The sequence below is a fragment of the Phascolarctos cinereus genome, unplaced genomic scaffold (assembly GCF_003287225.1).
Source record: "Phascolarctos cinereus isolate Bilbo 61053 unplaced genomic scaffold, phaCin_HiC Scaffold_1;HRSCAF=81, whole genome shotgun sequence".
Lineage (NCBI taxonomy): Eukaryota > Metazoa > Chordata > Mammalia > Diprotodontia > Phascolarctidae > Phascolarctos > Phascolarctos cinereus.
The window spans coordinates 22,499,541-22,514,325 of record NW_027555514.1 but is presented as its reverse complement, the minus strand read 5'-3'; the positions used below and the strand labels follow the sequence as shown (position 1 = coordinate 22,514,325).

The 14,785-nt window shown below is 48.7% G+C and overlaps 1 protein-coding gene and 1 pseudogene across 1 annotated transcript in view; one reads left to right on the top strand and one right to left on the bottom strand.

The window, feature by feature from the left end:
- Positions 1-14,027, bottom strand: part of DYNC1LI1 (dynein cytoplasmic 1 light intermediate chain 1) — a 50,079-nt gene extending 36,052 nt beyond the window's left edge. Inside the window, exons 1-2 of the mRNA XM_020993252.2 lie at positions 13,806-14,027; positions 12,771-12,844 (exon numbers count right to left, since the gene is read on the bottom strand). Coding sequence (XP_020848911.1) covers positions 12,771-12,844; positions 13,806-13,936 — 205 coding nt within the window. The 5' untranslated portion in view covers positions 13,937-14,027. The remainder of the gene's footprint in view (positions 1-12,770; positions 12,845-13,805) is intronic.
- Positions 1,858-1,952, top strand: LOC144455216 (U6atac minor spliceosomal RNA; annotated as a pseudogene).
- Positions 14,028-14,785: the final 758 nt, after the last annotated feature.

Sequence of the window (14,785 nt, the reverse complement as noted above, 5' to 3'; positions counted from 1 at the left end):
ATATGTGTATTTATTATCTTTATGCCACAAATATTTTTCTACGTCCTTGTGGCCTTCCCCAACAGAACGTAAGCTCACTGCAAGCAATGACTGTTTCCTTCTTTGCACTTCCATCTCTGGCTGTGTCTGATACATAGTAAGTGCTTATTAAAACATCTGATTGATCCTGCAGCCTTGATCCCCAACTCCTTCAAGGGCGGAAGAGAGGTATATTTTCTCATCTTTTCTTCAGGACACGTTTGATCATTATAATTACATAGCTATCCGAACATAATAGAATATAATTGCCCCATACAGTTTCTGAGAACCCTACAAAGACAACTGGTACAGAGTAAAGTAAGCAAGACTGGGAGAACAATTTATACAATAACACTGGATGACAAAAGCCTCTAAAAGGCTCTGAACAATGCAATGACTGACTGAAATCTCAGAGGCCCAGTACCAACAAGGCAGCCTCTCCACAGCCCAGCAGAGAGATGGAAGACATCTCTGAATGTGGCCAAAGGGGCAAATGGTTTTGCCTCACTGTGCATATTTGCTCAGGTTTTGTTTTTCTTTTTTCTTTAATGGGGGTGCAGGGAAAAGGACTCAGATAGCGGTGAGGAGCAGAAAGAAGAGAAAATAAACCACCTGCCAGAGCCCCAGTCGCTCAGTGCTCTGCCTTCCTGGCTCTGTTTATGCTGCTCTCCTTCAATGAATTTCTGCCTCCCAGGATTCTCCACCTACACCATCTGGTGAAGTACCTTAATAAGCCTTTTCAGATCACCCAATTTTGTCATTTCCCAACTGAGGAGGATCTATCCATCCATCTGGTTCCCATTCTCTGCAGGGACTATCCTGGTACAGCCTGAGGCCTTTCTGTTTCTGGCCACCTTAGGGCATACGCCTCAAGGCAGGATCTCTGGGACGAGAGGGCTGCACATCCTAACCCGCTGCCTTTATAAACTCTTGCTGCCTTTATAAACTCTTACGCTGCTTTCCTGCTGCTTTCCTGAATGGGGGACGGACTCACAGCTCCCCCAACACCTAAGCCAGTCCTTCCACAGCCCACATGACATTTGACTGCTCCTAGCTTTTGTCATTCTTGCCAATTTGTTGTGTGTGAAGTGAAACCTCAGACTGTTCTAATGTACATTTCTCTGAACTATACTGCTAATGATTTTAAGCAATCTTTTGCATGATTTTTAACAGACTGAAATTCTTCAATTGAGGACTGTCAAAGGATATGAAATTTTCAAAAGAAGAATACAAATGATAATTTCAAAATATGCTCCAAATCACTTATAGTAATAGGAATGAAAATTAAGACAACTCTGAGGTTTATCTCACCCCTTGCAAACAGACAAAACCAGAAAAAAAAAATACAACCACACAATAATGGAAAGGCTAAGAGAAACCACGCTGATGATGGAGCTATGAAAATGGATCCAATCATTCTGGACGTCGACGTGGAAATACCCAAGAAAAGTGACTAAAATGTCCACACACTTCTCACCCAGAGAGCCCAGTGCAGTAGTAGCGAAGACCTGGAGAACAACATGGATAGCTATTGACTGTGGAATGCTGAAAAAATCATGATTAACACAACAGAAATTCCTGGGAAGTAAGAAACATCTGCACAATTCAGAGAAACGTGGGGTTATGTGTATGCACTGATGCAGAGTGAAAAATGTGGAGCCAAGACCCCGAATGCATACACAATGAAGTGAGAATGAAAAGTCACAGAAAAGTAGGTGAGCTTAAATAGCAGAAAGACAAGGGAGGCAGAAACACAGCTCCCTCCAGAGGCAGGGTGACCACACTGCAGGACTGTTTTGGTTTTGTCTGTGTCTCCAGCACTTGCACCAGTACAACTAGCCTTGACAAGAATGGAAGGGGCCCTTGTGGCTTCTTCACAACCCACATCTGGGGAAGGCACGGCCACCTACTCTGGCATTTAACCACATTTTTTCTCATTTCTCCTCTGGCTCCTTTGGGACTCTTCTGACGACTTCTCCAGGCCCCAGATGTTCATTCTTGGGCTAACCTCATCTTCCCATAAGATCCCTTTAGCCTTTGACCTACCCTAACTGTAGTGTCCCTCTGCCCCTCTAATTGGAGGGTGGAGCCATGAACTCCCAAACCTCATTTAAGAAGCGAGCTTCAGACATTTTTCATTTCTCACCTGGCTCTGTCTGGTTTCTCCATGATGGCAGGTACCCGGCCTGGGGAACACCACCCCTTTCACCACCCCTTTGTGTTTTACCTTCCCCCGTTAACTTGTAAGCTTCTTGAGGGCAGGGACTGTCTTTCTTTTTTCCCATTCATATCCCAAGTCTGTGGCATAGAGCCTGACACACAAGAGCTTAATAAAAGTTAATTGAGAATCTGCTTAATAAATGCTTGTTGACTGATTTTCTAGGTTCACTATTTTGGGGAGTGGGAGGAAGGTTGTTATGATATAAGAACAAAAGGCATGAACCAGACTTTTTTTTTAAAATTAGCTGACAAAGAGATGGTAAACTCCACTTGTGCCTTTAAATGTCAGTAAACAGGATGGGATATTTTCAGAAGGAGCTCGGCTAAACAAAAACATTGAAATGAACAACATTTACAGAGCACAATTTTCTGAATTAGAAAGATACAGCACAGGCAGTGGAGCAAGCACTGGACCAGTCAGGCAGACCTGGCTTCCAAGCCCACCTCAGCCACCACCCTGATGAGCAAAAGCCCCTTCACCTTCCTCAGCCTCAGCTTCCTCAATATGTAAACCAAACGAATGATGCCAGCTCCTCCCTCACAAGGCTGTTGTGAGGATCAAAGACAAAACCTTGTATGGGAAGCACTCTGAAAAGCTAAAGGGCTGGCTACTTGTCAGTCACCATCTCCTCCCAACTGGAAGCAGGCTTGGGCTCATCAACAACACTGTCAAGAAGCCCTTCCAGGACCCTACTAATCTGACCTGCCTGATCTTGGAGACAAGGGGCCCCGCATTCTCTCCCTGGACCCAGGACACATGGCAAGTGTTAGTGTGCAGGTGCCCTGGGTTTTCTCAAGTGCTGCTCTGGGGAGGAAGGGCAGGGGGGCAGGTAGGCATTTTCTTCCCTGAGGCACAGGTTTCAGTCTATTCCACACTGACATTACAGCCTCCTCCTAGAGGTTTTATAGTCCCTGGCCTAAGTACCACCATTGGGGAAAACAAGAGCAACAAAATCCCAGCGAAACAGGACCCAGTGATTCAAGCTAAGTGTATGAAACACTCTGAATCTGTGGTGCACCATCTCTCTCCTGGGAGAGGACGCTAGTTTCATCATCAATCGGGACAGACTTGTTCTGTATAGCCCAGAAGGCTGAACTAGGACCAAGGCAAAGAAGTTGTAAAAAGGCAAAACATGGCTTAAGGAAGGACTTCCTGCTTCCCCTCACTTGAGGTCTTGAAGCAAGGAGTGGATAACCTCTTTCCACTGTGATGCTTCTTGCTCAGGCATGAGTCAGTCAAGATGGCTTCTGAGGCCCCTTTTAACTATGAAATACTAGGTCAATCCTCTGTCTAGGCTAGTCACTGCATTTAATCTGGGTTCCATCTCTTACTGCTGTTTTCACGTTTCTACTATGATCACTCTGCATTTTGTTCTCATGATTCTTTCCCACCAACTCCTTTTAGCTATGTCCGGTTGACTTTCTCTAACCACCCATATTATTTGTAGGTGGGCTGTATCCCAGGGAGATTTCTTATCGTTCTAACCTGCTCATCTGAGCATCTCTAGAGGCCATGGGACCCAAATGGCTTCTGGCTGGTGAAGAAAGCAAAAGATTCCCTTCATCTGTTTCAAGTGGTTGGACTAAACAACCTTTTTCAGGTTTCTCCCAGCTGATACTCTGGAGCATATGCTCCCTTCTGGGCTGCCCAGTGAGTTGCTCTTCTTGTCTAAGGGACGCCTCCAATTCTTGGTTCATTTGTAATACTGAAATAACCTTAGTTCAACAGTAAAAGTCATATCATTTGATCAATCAATAACATTTGCTGATTGCTTCCTAAGTGCCAAGATTCACTAGTTTAGGTCAGCAAATCTCCCTACTTCCACATGTAGCCCAGAGGAGTATAACTTTCCCTAACAGTGTGCTAGTTACACCCTCACAGTACATGACACTTTGACAATGAAACATTAATTCAGAGTCTAGAATCCAAAATATATATATACTTCTCTCTGGGAAGGGGAAGAGAACATTGGGAAATACAATTAATGTGTTTAAAAGTATGAAAGTGATCAACATAAAAAGGGAGCCTAAGAAACATCCTATTCTAATCACAGCAGTAAAATGGATGGAGAGTGGAAAGGAAAAGGAAAAGAGATTATGCCCCATGCGTAATCTCTGTAGGAAATTCCCTCTGGGGGCAGCTAAGTGATGCAGTGGATAGAGCTCCGGCCTTGGAGTCAGAAGAACCTGAGTTCAACTCCAGCCTCAGACACATAACACTAGCTGTGTGACTCTGGGCAAGTTACTGAACCCCAATTGCCTCACCAAAAAAAGGAAATTCCCTCTGCCTGAGAGGTGAGCCCCTCCCAGGGTTACCGTGGGCAGCAGGTGACAGAGGCTAAACCTAAACCCGGGTCTTCCTGACTACGCAGCCAAACCTCTAGCCAAGCCAATTGGCCACGCTGCTTATAAATAAGCAACACTGTTCACCACATGCCACGGGAGAATCAGGCACAAGGAATGTACAGGACACCTTTAGTTTCAACAAAGCAGGAAAAACACAACGAATGCCCTTCTTTCTGATCAATAAATGTGAGCGCAAAAAGATGTTCCCACAGCAATGGGCCACAGTCCTAATCCTCGCCTTCATTAATCACCAAGCAGCAGCTCCCACCTTCTTAACCTTCTCCTGTGCCCAGATGGTTCTGCAGATTAAGTTGGGGCTGTCTGAGGGTTTCTTCCTTCTGCGCATCTACATAACGGCATCTTAGTAGGGGCCAGTTAGGACTGAGCTTGCTTTTCTACTTGTCTCAAATGAAGCTGTTTTGATGCTTCAACAAAAAGCTTTTGATTCTAGTATACAAAGTCTGCCTCCTATAACTGGGTATCCTTGGACAAACCACAATCTTCTCTAAGGTTCCTCTGAGACTCAGTTTCCTCATCTGTAAAATGGAGATAAGACCAGTCCTACTTCACAAGAAATAATGTGTGTATGTGAAAGTTGTTTTAAAAAGTAAAAAGTACATTTTTACAAATGTAAAATGTTATTATCATTATTAGTAGTAATATTATACCTCCCCAAGTTGAATGGGAAACTAAGACTGAAAAGCCTTCAAGACCCAAAGATATTTAAAATGATAGAGGAGATATTCTGGTGCCAACAAACTCCATGATGTCAGTAAGCAGCCTCAACATTAAGTGAGCCCTGTGGGCCCTGCTATTTTTCTTCCATTATGTAGTGGTGGATAAAGTGCTGGCCTCAGAGTCACCAAGACCTGAGTTCACATCTGGCCTCTTCCAAATACCATATGACCTTGGGCAAGTAACTTAACCACTCAGGGCCCAACAACTGTCTAAGCCCAGAGGTTCATAATCTTTTTGATTTCCTATACTCCTCTGGCAGTCAGGAGATGCCTATGGAGCCTCTCCCAGAACAATGTTTTTAAAGGCATAAAATAAAACACAAACGATTACAAAGGAAACCAATTAACTCATCAAAATATTCTAACAAACAAGTTCACAACCATCAGGTTAAGAAGCCCAGCTCTAAGACTTATAAATTACAGAGCTATCGATCTGCCCTGGGGAAGAAGTAAGTTCCTCACCAGGAGCTCTATATAGGGATGAAATCCCTATCTGATCTCCCTACCCCACCCCAAATGAGGGGCTGACTAATACACTGAATACAGATGTAGAGCTGTGTGGGACTCTTAGAGGCCAAGTAACTTGTCCCACAGGCAGGAAGCAGTGGAGCTAAGAGTCTAACCCAGGGGTGGGGGAACCTGTGGCCTCAAGGCCACATGTGGCCCTCTAGGTCCTCGAGTGTCAAAGGGCCACACCTGAGGACCTAGAGGGCCACATGTGGCTGCAAGTTCCCCCCCCAATGGTCTAGCCCAAGTCCTTCTCAAATACAGCACTCTGCTTTCTACTGAGCTACTCTGTAGCTCTCAAGAGAAATCTGGATCAAGTGTTTTTTTAAATTAAACATCTGTTCGGTTAGCATAAGAACCCATCACTACAAAAAACTGTTCCAGTTCTTTCTTTAAACCTAAAAGTGTTTAGATGAAAATCTCAAACACTAAAAGAAAAATGTAAAAATTCATGCTCTCCTCATAGCAAATGCTGGATAGAGCAGAGAGAATCACTGAGTTCGAGAGCGATGGAATTCAATCTATACTAAATAAAGAGCAAACTGACTGCTGGACATCTATCCCATTAGCTCCTCCAACTCCCCAAGTCCATTATCTTAGCCCATAAAATACCCCCTCCTTCTACTCTCTCCATTTCAGCTAAGGGCACCACCATCCTCCCAGACACCCACATATAAACCTTAGTCATCCTTGAACTTCCACATCCCTTCACCTCCCATATCCAACCAATTGTAAAGATATCCAAGCAATTGTAACAAGCTTGGCAATCAATCAATACTAGGATGAAATCCCTAGTCTGAGTCCCCTCTTCTAAACATTTTCATCTCTCTTAAAACTTCCCATCATTCCCCCACCCTCTCAGCCCAGAACCTGCCCTCTCATTTCACCGACAAAACTGAGGCTGTTTGCTGAGAGCTCCCTCTTCTCCCTTCCTCCTCCTCTCCCATCCCCAAGAAGCCTTCTGCCACTGGCTCCTCCTTCACTCCTGTCTCACATGATCAGGTAGCCCTTCTCCTGGCCAAGGCCAACAATGGACACAAACAACTGATTCAAGTTCATCCTGTCTTCCCCAGCTGATTACCTCTTCTAGCATCCCCACTCTCACTAATCTTTGATCTCCCCCTGTCTATTGGCTGCTTTGCTAATGCCAATATATATGCCCATGTCTCTGGCCTTTTCTTAATCCTCATTCTTCTTGACTTCTCTACAGCCTTTGATACTGTTGATCAGTCACCTTCTTACTCTCTTCTATCTAGGTTTTCTCTCCTAGTTCTTTTCCTGTTTATGCTTCCTTCTTATTTATTGCTGGATCTTCCTGGACCCTGTCTGTGGGTGCCCCTCAAGGTTCTGTCCTAGGCCCTCTTCTCTTCTCCCTCTATTCTATTTCCCTTGGTGATTTCATCAGCTCCCATGAATTCCATTATCACCTCTAAGCTGATGATTGCAGAAATCTACTTATCTAGCCCTAACCTCTCTCCTGACCTCCAGCAGCTGCATCTCCAACTGCCTAATGATAACCTAGAATTGGATGTCTCATAGACAACTTAAACCCAACTTGGGCAAAATGGAACTTGTCATCTTTCCCCTAAACCCTCTTCTCTTCCGAACCTCCCTATGACTGTCAAGGGTGACATCCCTCTGCCAATCCCCCAGGTGCCTGGCCTAGGTGTCCATCCTTACCTCTTCCTCATCCCACCTCTGCAGCATCTCTCCAAGATGTTCCTTTCTCTGCTCTGGCACAGGCCATCATCCCCTCATGCCTAGATTGTTCCTATGGCCTGCTACTGGAGCTGCCTCAAGTCTCTCCTCACTCTGGTCCATTCTCCACTCAGTGGTCAAGTGCCCTCCCCAAAGCACTGGTCTGACCATTTCACCACCAAACCCCCGCTCAACGACCAACCTCCCTATTACCTCCAGGATCAAACATCAAAGTGTGGTTGGTTTTCAAAGCCCTGCAGAACCCAGCCCTCCCTACCTTTCCAGTCTTCTTAACAGCACAACCACATACTCTGCAATCCAGTGACACTGGCCTCCCAGCTGTTCCCCAAACAAGACTTTCCATCTCCTAACTCTGGCCATTTTCCCTGTCTCTCCCCCATGCCCGAATGCTTTTGCTCCTCATCTCCACTGCCTACTTCCCTCAAGTACAGGCTAAAAGCCCACTTTCCACAAGAAGCTTTTCCAGATCTCCCTTAATTCTTACCATCTTACCTCTATTGATAATTTCCAATTCATCCTGTATGTAACTTGTTTGTACACAGTTGTTCACATGCAGGCTCCCCTAATTGACCACTGAGCTCTTTGAGGGCAGAGACTGCCTTTGTATCCTCAGTGCTTAGCATAGTGCCTGGTGCTTAATAAATGTTTGCTGATTGGCTCCCAAGGAGTTTACAGTTTAGCTAGGTACATATGCAAAATTCTTACAAGGTAACTCAGGGAAAAAGTCACCAGCACCCGAGATCAAGAAAGGCCAATTATCTAAGGTGGTATTTGAGCCAAGTCTTAAGGAAAACTAGGAATTCTGAGAAAAAGATAAGGAGAGAATACATTCCCAAAGTTGCTTATATCTTAGCCACTCTTCTAGTCCAGCCTTTCATGAACTCTCTCTTAACTGGACATTCTAATAGCCTAAGTAGTAGGTCTGCATCCAGTTCCTGCCCATCTCCAATCCATCTGCCACCCAGCTGCCAAAGTAATCATCCCACTCTTCATACAAACATGTACAGATCCCTATCCTGTCCCTATCTCTATCCTTCAAACCCCCTCACTTGACCTTACCGTGCCCTTAAGCTATCATCTTACCTCTTTCATCGCTTTCACAGCAGATCGCCTAAAGAAAAAGCCTCCTACCCTCCACTTCCTCTCTTCTTTCTCACTTATTCACCCTTGCCACCTGGCTTTGAGCACATCACTAAACTTAAATTCCTTTCTCCAAAGTTACCAATCTTTGAATCTAATGGCCTTCACTTCCTCCCTACCTTTCTAGAGGCCTCTGTAACACTACTGAGTATGCTGCCCTCCTGGGGTTCTGTGCCACTGCTATCTCTTGATTCTCTTCCTACCTGTCCAGCTGCTTCTTCTCAGTCTCTCCTCTGCTGCGTTTCTGTCCAATATCATCAATATCCCCTAAGTAAGGGTTACCCCGAGGCTCTGTCCTCGGCCCTCTTCGCTTCTCGGACTACACACTCTCTCCTCATTACTGCATCAACTTCCATGGGTTCAGTTATCACTTATACTCAGATGATTCCAGATCTAGAGAGCCACCATCAGTCCTTCTCCCGAGCTCCAGTCTCTGGTGCCTAATGGACACTCTGATCTGGATGTTCCGTAAGCATCTAATTCTGTTGAGAACACAACTCAGGATCTTTCCCCTTACTCCACTCCTCTACCAAACTTCCCTGCGCCCAACAAAGACACATCCCATTCTTCCATCCCTCAATTCCTTGCTCTCTCTTCATCCTGACTATTTAAGCATTTACCAGATCTTGTCAATCCAGCCTCCAAAGCTCTCCTCTCCTCTCCACACTCACTCAGCCCAAACCAGATCTCTTACCTGGACTATTTCAATAGGCTCTCACCTCAAAGTTCTCCCCTCTCCAATCCAGCCTCTACATCGCTGCCGAAGTAACGTTACTAATGCACACGTCTGACCATGTCACTCCCCACTCAACTAACTGCAGCGGCCCCTTCCCTAGGATCAAATTTAAATTCTGGTTTGTCATTCAAAGCCATTCACAACCTGGATCCAATCTACCTTGCCAACCTTTTGACCTATTATTCCCTTTCAGACACTCCTATTCAGCTGAGCTGGCCTTCTCATACCAAGCATCCCATCTTCCCTCTTTACACCGTCTGTCCGCCATGGCTGGAATGCCCATCCCTTCTTACCTCCACCTCTTAGAACCCCTAGCTTCCTTTAGGGCTCAATTCAAACCCTCCCCCTCCCACAGGAAGCCTTTTCCAATCCTCATCTCCACCAGCTGCCACAGACTCCTCCATCAAAGTTACACTGTATTTACTTTGTGTACATGTGGTCTCACTCCCTGAGGCAGGCAGGGCCTATTCCATGTATACCTTTGTATCCCTGGAGCCTAGGGAGGAGTCTGACACATTGTAGACACTTAATAAATGTTTGCTTGCTTGATTCCTAAATCACACACCTGAAAACGACATTTCCCTGCTCAAAAATCTTCAGTAACTCCTTACCGCCAAATTACAAACTCCTTGGCCTAGCATTTAAGTCCTCCACTACCTTTCGACTCCCTCTTTTTCCTATACTAATTTCACATGACTCTCCTTCACCAACTCTAACATTTCAGCCACGCTGGCCTATAAGCTCTTTCCTGAACTCAATATGCCAACATGAATGTGTGTCTGCGCCCAGCTTGTCCAATAATCAGTAATGACCCCTCCCCTCCACCTCCTAGACTAAAGAGCTTCCTTCCTTCAAGGCTTGGCCCAGGGACCAGCCCCCCCAGGCAGTGTGGCTTTGGCTTTCTCTCCTAACCCCATTCATACTCTCTGCCCTGTCAGCACTTTCTCCTTTCTCAAACTGCCCTGTCCTCACTTCTCTGAAGACCTATTCGATTTCTTCAGCACAAGGCAAGCTTCATGTTGCTGGTCCATTCACATTCCCAGGACCACTCACATAGTAGCTACTTAATAAACACCTGTTGGGATGAACTGACCAGTCTGAGGTCTCTGAGTAAGTGAGAGCCTCAGGGCCTAGAATAGCAGCAAGAGTTCCAGAGAGAAGGCCAGATTCCCAACACCCTACTCCTTGCGTGGCTTCACCCTCTCTCTGGGCCTCATTTTCCTCTGTCTATAAAGTGGAGGGCTTAGGTAAGACTGGCCTTTTAGGCTCCTTCCTGGACTCAATGCTATAAGCCAATGAACTGACACCACTGGAAGGGGAAAGCCCAGGGTCTCAGCTGAGTCAAAAACACCAAGAAGCGTCCAGCAGAACTGTCAGCTGTGGCTCCTCATGAAGACACTACACAGTTAGCCCAGTTCACAGTAGGATGAGGTTTTTAGAAACTTCACCATCTGATTACAGAATCAGAATCCCAGAACATCAGAGCTAGAAGGCACCTAATGCAGCCTCCTCATTTTAGTGAGAGGGAGATGGAAGCCCTGAGGAGCCAAGCGACCTAAAGGTTTGGGTTCTGGGGTTTTTTTGTCTCTCCCTCTGATTTTGTGATTGCAGAGAGCTCCCCCAGCACTAAGAAGCTAGCGACCAGTCCAGGGTCATAGATGCTAAAAGTGAACACTGGCTGGCCATTCTAACCTCTACTCTGCACTTCTTTCCAACATTACCATGGTTGTAAGTGGCAAAGCTAGATATCAACTCTATGACTGGAAGTCAGGGTACTTTCCACTACCCCACACCCACAACAATGAAAAAGGTGAAAAACAAGTCTTCTTTACCATAGAAACTAAACTAATTAAAAGCCATTACTGTGACCGTCAAGCTCTTTGTCATTTTAAAAGACAAACACAAAACACTGCCTTGAGTATTCAAATGAAAGAGGGTCTTCAAACACTTTCATTAGTATTCTCATCTTACAATTTCCCTACAAACGGCATACTTATGGGGGACAAATTCAGCAAAAGAACATAAAAAACAGTTCTGACAAATCACGAAAAGAAAAAAGTTTACTTAAGGCAAATAAATCCACTATTAACAAGCCCCACTATTCCAAAAAATACTGCAGGGACCTCGTGTACACCAGACTTTTAACAACAACAAAAATACAAGTATGACATAATTTTGCTTCCAGCTCAAAGAATGATACAGTCTAGATTATCAACAAGTCACCAGATCTTCTTATACCAAAAAGTTCATATTAAATGTCAATATCTCATAAACATTTAACTTCTTTCTGTGATTTATAAAATCTCGTTTCCTTTTATGTTTTTAGCTCAACAGGTAAAAAACATTTCATTTTGTTATTTTAGATTCATTTAGCCTAACTGAAAAATCTATTTTAGTATGGCAAACATGGAGGAGAACCTTAGAAAAATTTATCTAAATGATTCAAGAGCTACCTACAAAGAGGGTGACAAAACCTAGCCCTTTACTATGGAAGCTAAGAAATGACAACTATTTAGAACAGTTAGTGAGCAGAAGAGAGAAGAATCAGGCTCCTGAATGGTTTCTAGATGGACTATGGTTACTCCTTATTAAAACCTTTTGTAAAGGCATCCATGAAAAATTAATGAGTTACGCCATTTCCAGTACAGTTCTGAATGCTGCTACAAAGCGCCTTAATTTTAAATTTACCACTGATTCATAAAATGTCCCCTTCAAGACCCTAAACAATCGAGAGCAGGGGATGGGTTTTTCCTCCATCAGACAATCCCTCCACAGAGCAACCCCGCCCCCCAATACATCCCGGAGGCAGAGGCAAAGCGAACAATAACAAATGGTCCCCGGGAGAGCTGGCCCTCACACACACCCTCGGCCCTAGGGGCCACCCCTCCCTCCTGCCGGCAGTGACAAGGTCCGCCGGCCAGCGCCACCTGACCAGCCATCAGGAGGAGGGGGAGGGGCTTGGGGAAGCCAAACAACAAAGAAAGCGGACAGCAGCCGGAGGGGGGGGGCGGGAGCCCCAGATGGGGGAGGGGAGGCCACTGCTGCAGAGGACACCACCGCCCACTCCCGGGGCGGGCACTGACTTGGGCGTCGGCAGTCCGGCCCCGCCCAGCACCCAGCAGGACAGGGGAGTGAGGGGTAGGGGGTGGGCCAGGATGGAGAGCCGTGGACGCTGGGGCTCAGGATCCAAAAGCGTCGGCGGGAAGCGGACCCGAGGCCCCCCTCACACGCCTCATGCCCATTTTACAGATGAGGAAACTGAGGCCCCGGGAGTCTTCAGAGCCTCTTCCAGCCAAGCAGAGCCCGGTCAGGCGAAGCTCCCCGAGAGCAGGGCAGGAGCCACTTACCCAGCAGTAAGACGTTCTTGCCCGATGGGAGCTTGGAGCGCGAGCGAGTGGAGACCTCGCTGAGGATGCAGGACCTGGCAGCGGGGAGGGGGGGGGAAGAAAAAATGGGGAGCCGCTAGAGAGGCTGCTGGAGGTCAGGGAATACCCTCAACCCTGACCCAGGGCAAGAGAGGGACCCCAATCCCGGGGAGGGGGGGCAAGAAAGGGACCCCAACCCAAGGGAGGGGGGGCAAGAGAGGGACCCCAATCCCGGGGAGGGGGGGCAAGAGAGGGACCCCAACCCAAGGGAGCAGAAGCGAGAGGGACACCGTAATCAGGGAGAGGGGAGCAAGGGAGGGACCTCGAGACCCCCAACCCAAAGGAGGGAGAAGCAAGAGAGGGACCCCAACTCAAGGGAAGGGGTGCAAGAGAGGGACCCCAATCCCGGGGAGGGGGACAAGAGAGGAACCCCAACCCAAAGGAAAGGGGCGAGAGGGATCCCATTTCCGGGAAGGGGGGCAAGAGAGGGACCCCAACCCAAGGGAGCAGAAGCGAGAGGGACACTGTAATCAGGGAGAGGGGAGCAAGGGAGGGACCTCGAGACCCCCAACCCAAAGGAGGGAGGAGCAAGAGAGGGACCCCACCTCCAGGAAGGGAGGCAAGAGAGGGACCCCAACCCAAGGGAGGGGGAGCAAGAGAGGAACCCCAACCCCGGGGAGGGGTACAAGAGAGGAACCCCAACCCCGGGGAAAGGGGCGAGAGGGATCCCATTTCCGGGAAGGGGGGCAAGGGAGGGGGAGCAAGAGAGGGACCCCAACTCAAGGGAAGGGGCGCAAGAGAGGGACCCTAACCCAAGGGAGGGGGACGAGAGGGACCCCAACCCCGGAGGAGGGCTGACAGGGGGAAGGAGGGACGTCCTGGGGGACAAGAGAGGGACCCCCGGGGAGGGGGCTGGGCCGGGGCGGCGGCCCCTCCCTCTTCCTCCCCCGCCCTCCCCGCCCCGGTCGGGCCTCGGGTCCCGCCGCCGCCGCCGCCCCCGCCGCGGGGTCCGGTTACCAGAGGTTCTGCCCGTCGTCGTCCTCGGCCTTGTCGCCGCCGCCCGTGCAGGCGGCCGGGGCGAAGCCGTTGGCGGCGGCCAGGACCGGCGGCGAGGAGCTGAAGGAGCCGGCTCGCCCCACGGCCGCCATCTTGGTCAGGACTCTCGGCTCCCGCGAAGCTGAATGAGCGAGGCCCGGGCGGCGGCGGCGGCGGCGGCGGCGGGACCCGGATGTGAGGCGAGTGCCCGGCGCCTGGAGAGCGGGAGGGGCGGGGCCTGCGTCGGGGGCGGAGACACGGCCAGGGGCGGGGCCGGGGCCGCCCTTGCCGCGGGGCTGCCCCGGGCGCTGCCCTGTGACGTTACGTAGGGGGCGGGTTCGCCGGGATGGCCCCTCCCCCTGCCCCACCCGCCTCCTGCCTTAGAGGCTGCTGCGGGGGATGGGGACGCTGCATGGGTGCGGCCCCTCGGCCGCCGCCCCTCTCGGTCCTCGGCCACCGCTGCGTCTCTGGGGCCTCCGCTTCCTCCCCGGGAAATGAAGGAGGGAGGCTATTGGACACAATGACCTCCGGATCCGGGGGACCGCGGTCACACCTGTGGCCAGCAAGGGCCCCTGGACTGTCCGAGCTGCGAAGAGCCGGCCCTTAGAGGTCAACCACTCCAACCACTCCAACCTCGCCCCCACACGCACGTTTTACAAAAGGGGAAACTGAGGCTTAGAAAGGAAGGCGCTTAAGACCCTGGAGCTGCGAAGGGCCAGCCCTTACTGGTCCACGACTGCAACCCTCTCGTTTTACAGATGGGGAAACTGATGCACAGGGATGAAAGGGAAGATTACACAATGGCCGAGCTGGAAGGAACCTTGATGGGCCTCAGTTTCCTCATCTGTAAACCGCGGCGGTTGCATTAGATGGCCTCTGAGCCATCTGTGAACTAATGATAATAGAGTCCAACCACCTCATTTTTACAGACCCAGGGAGGTGAAAGGGCATAGAGTCATAGG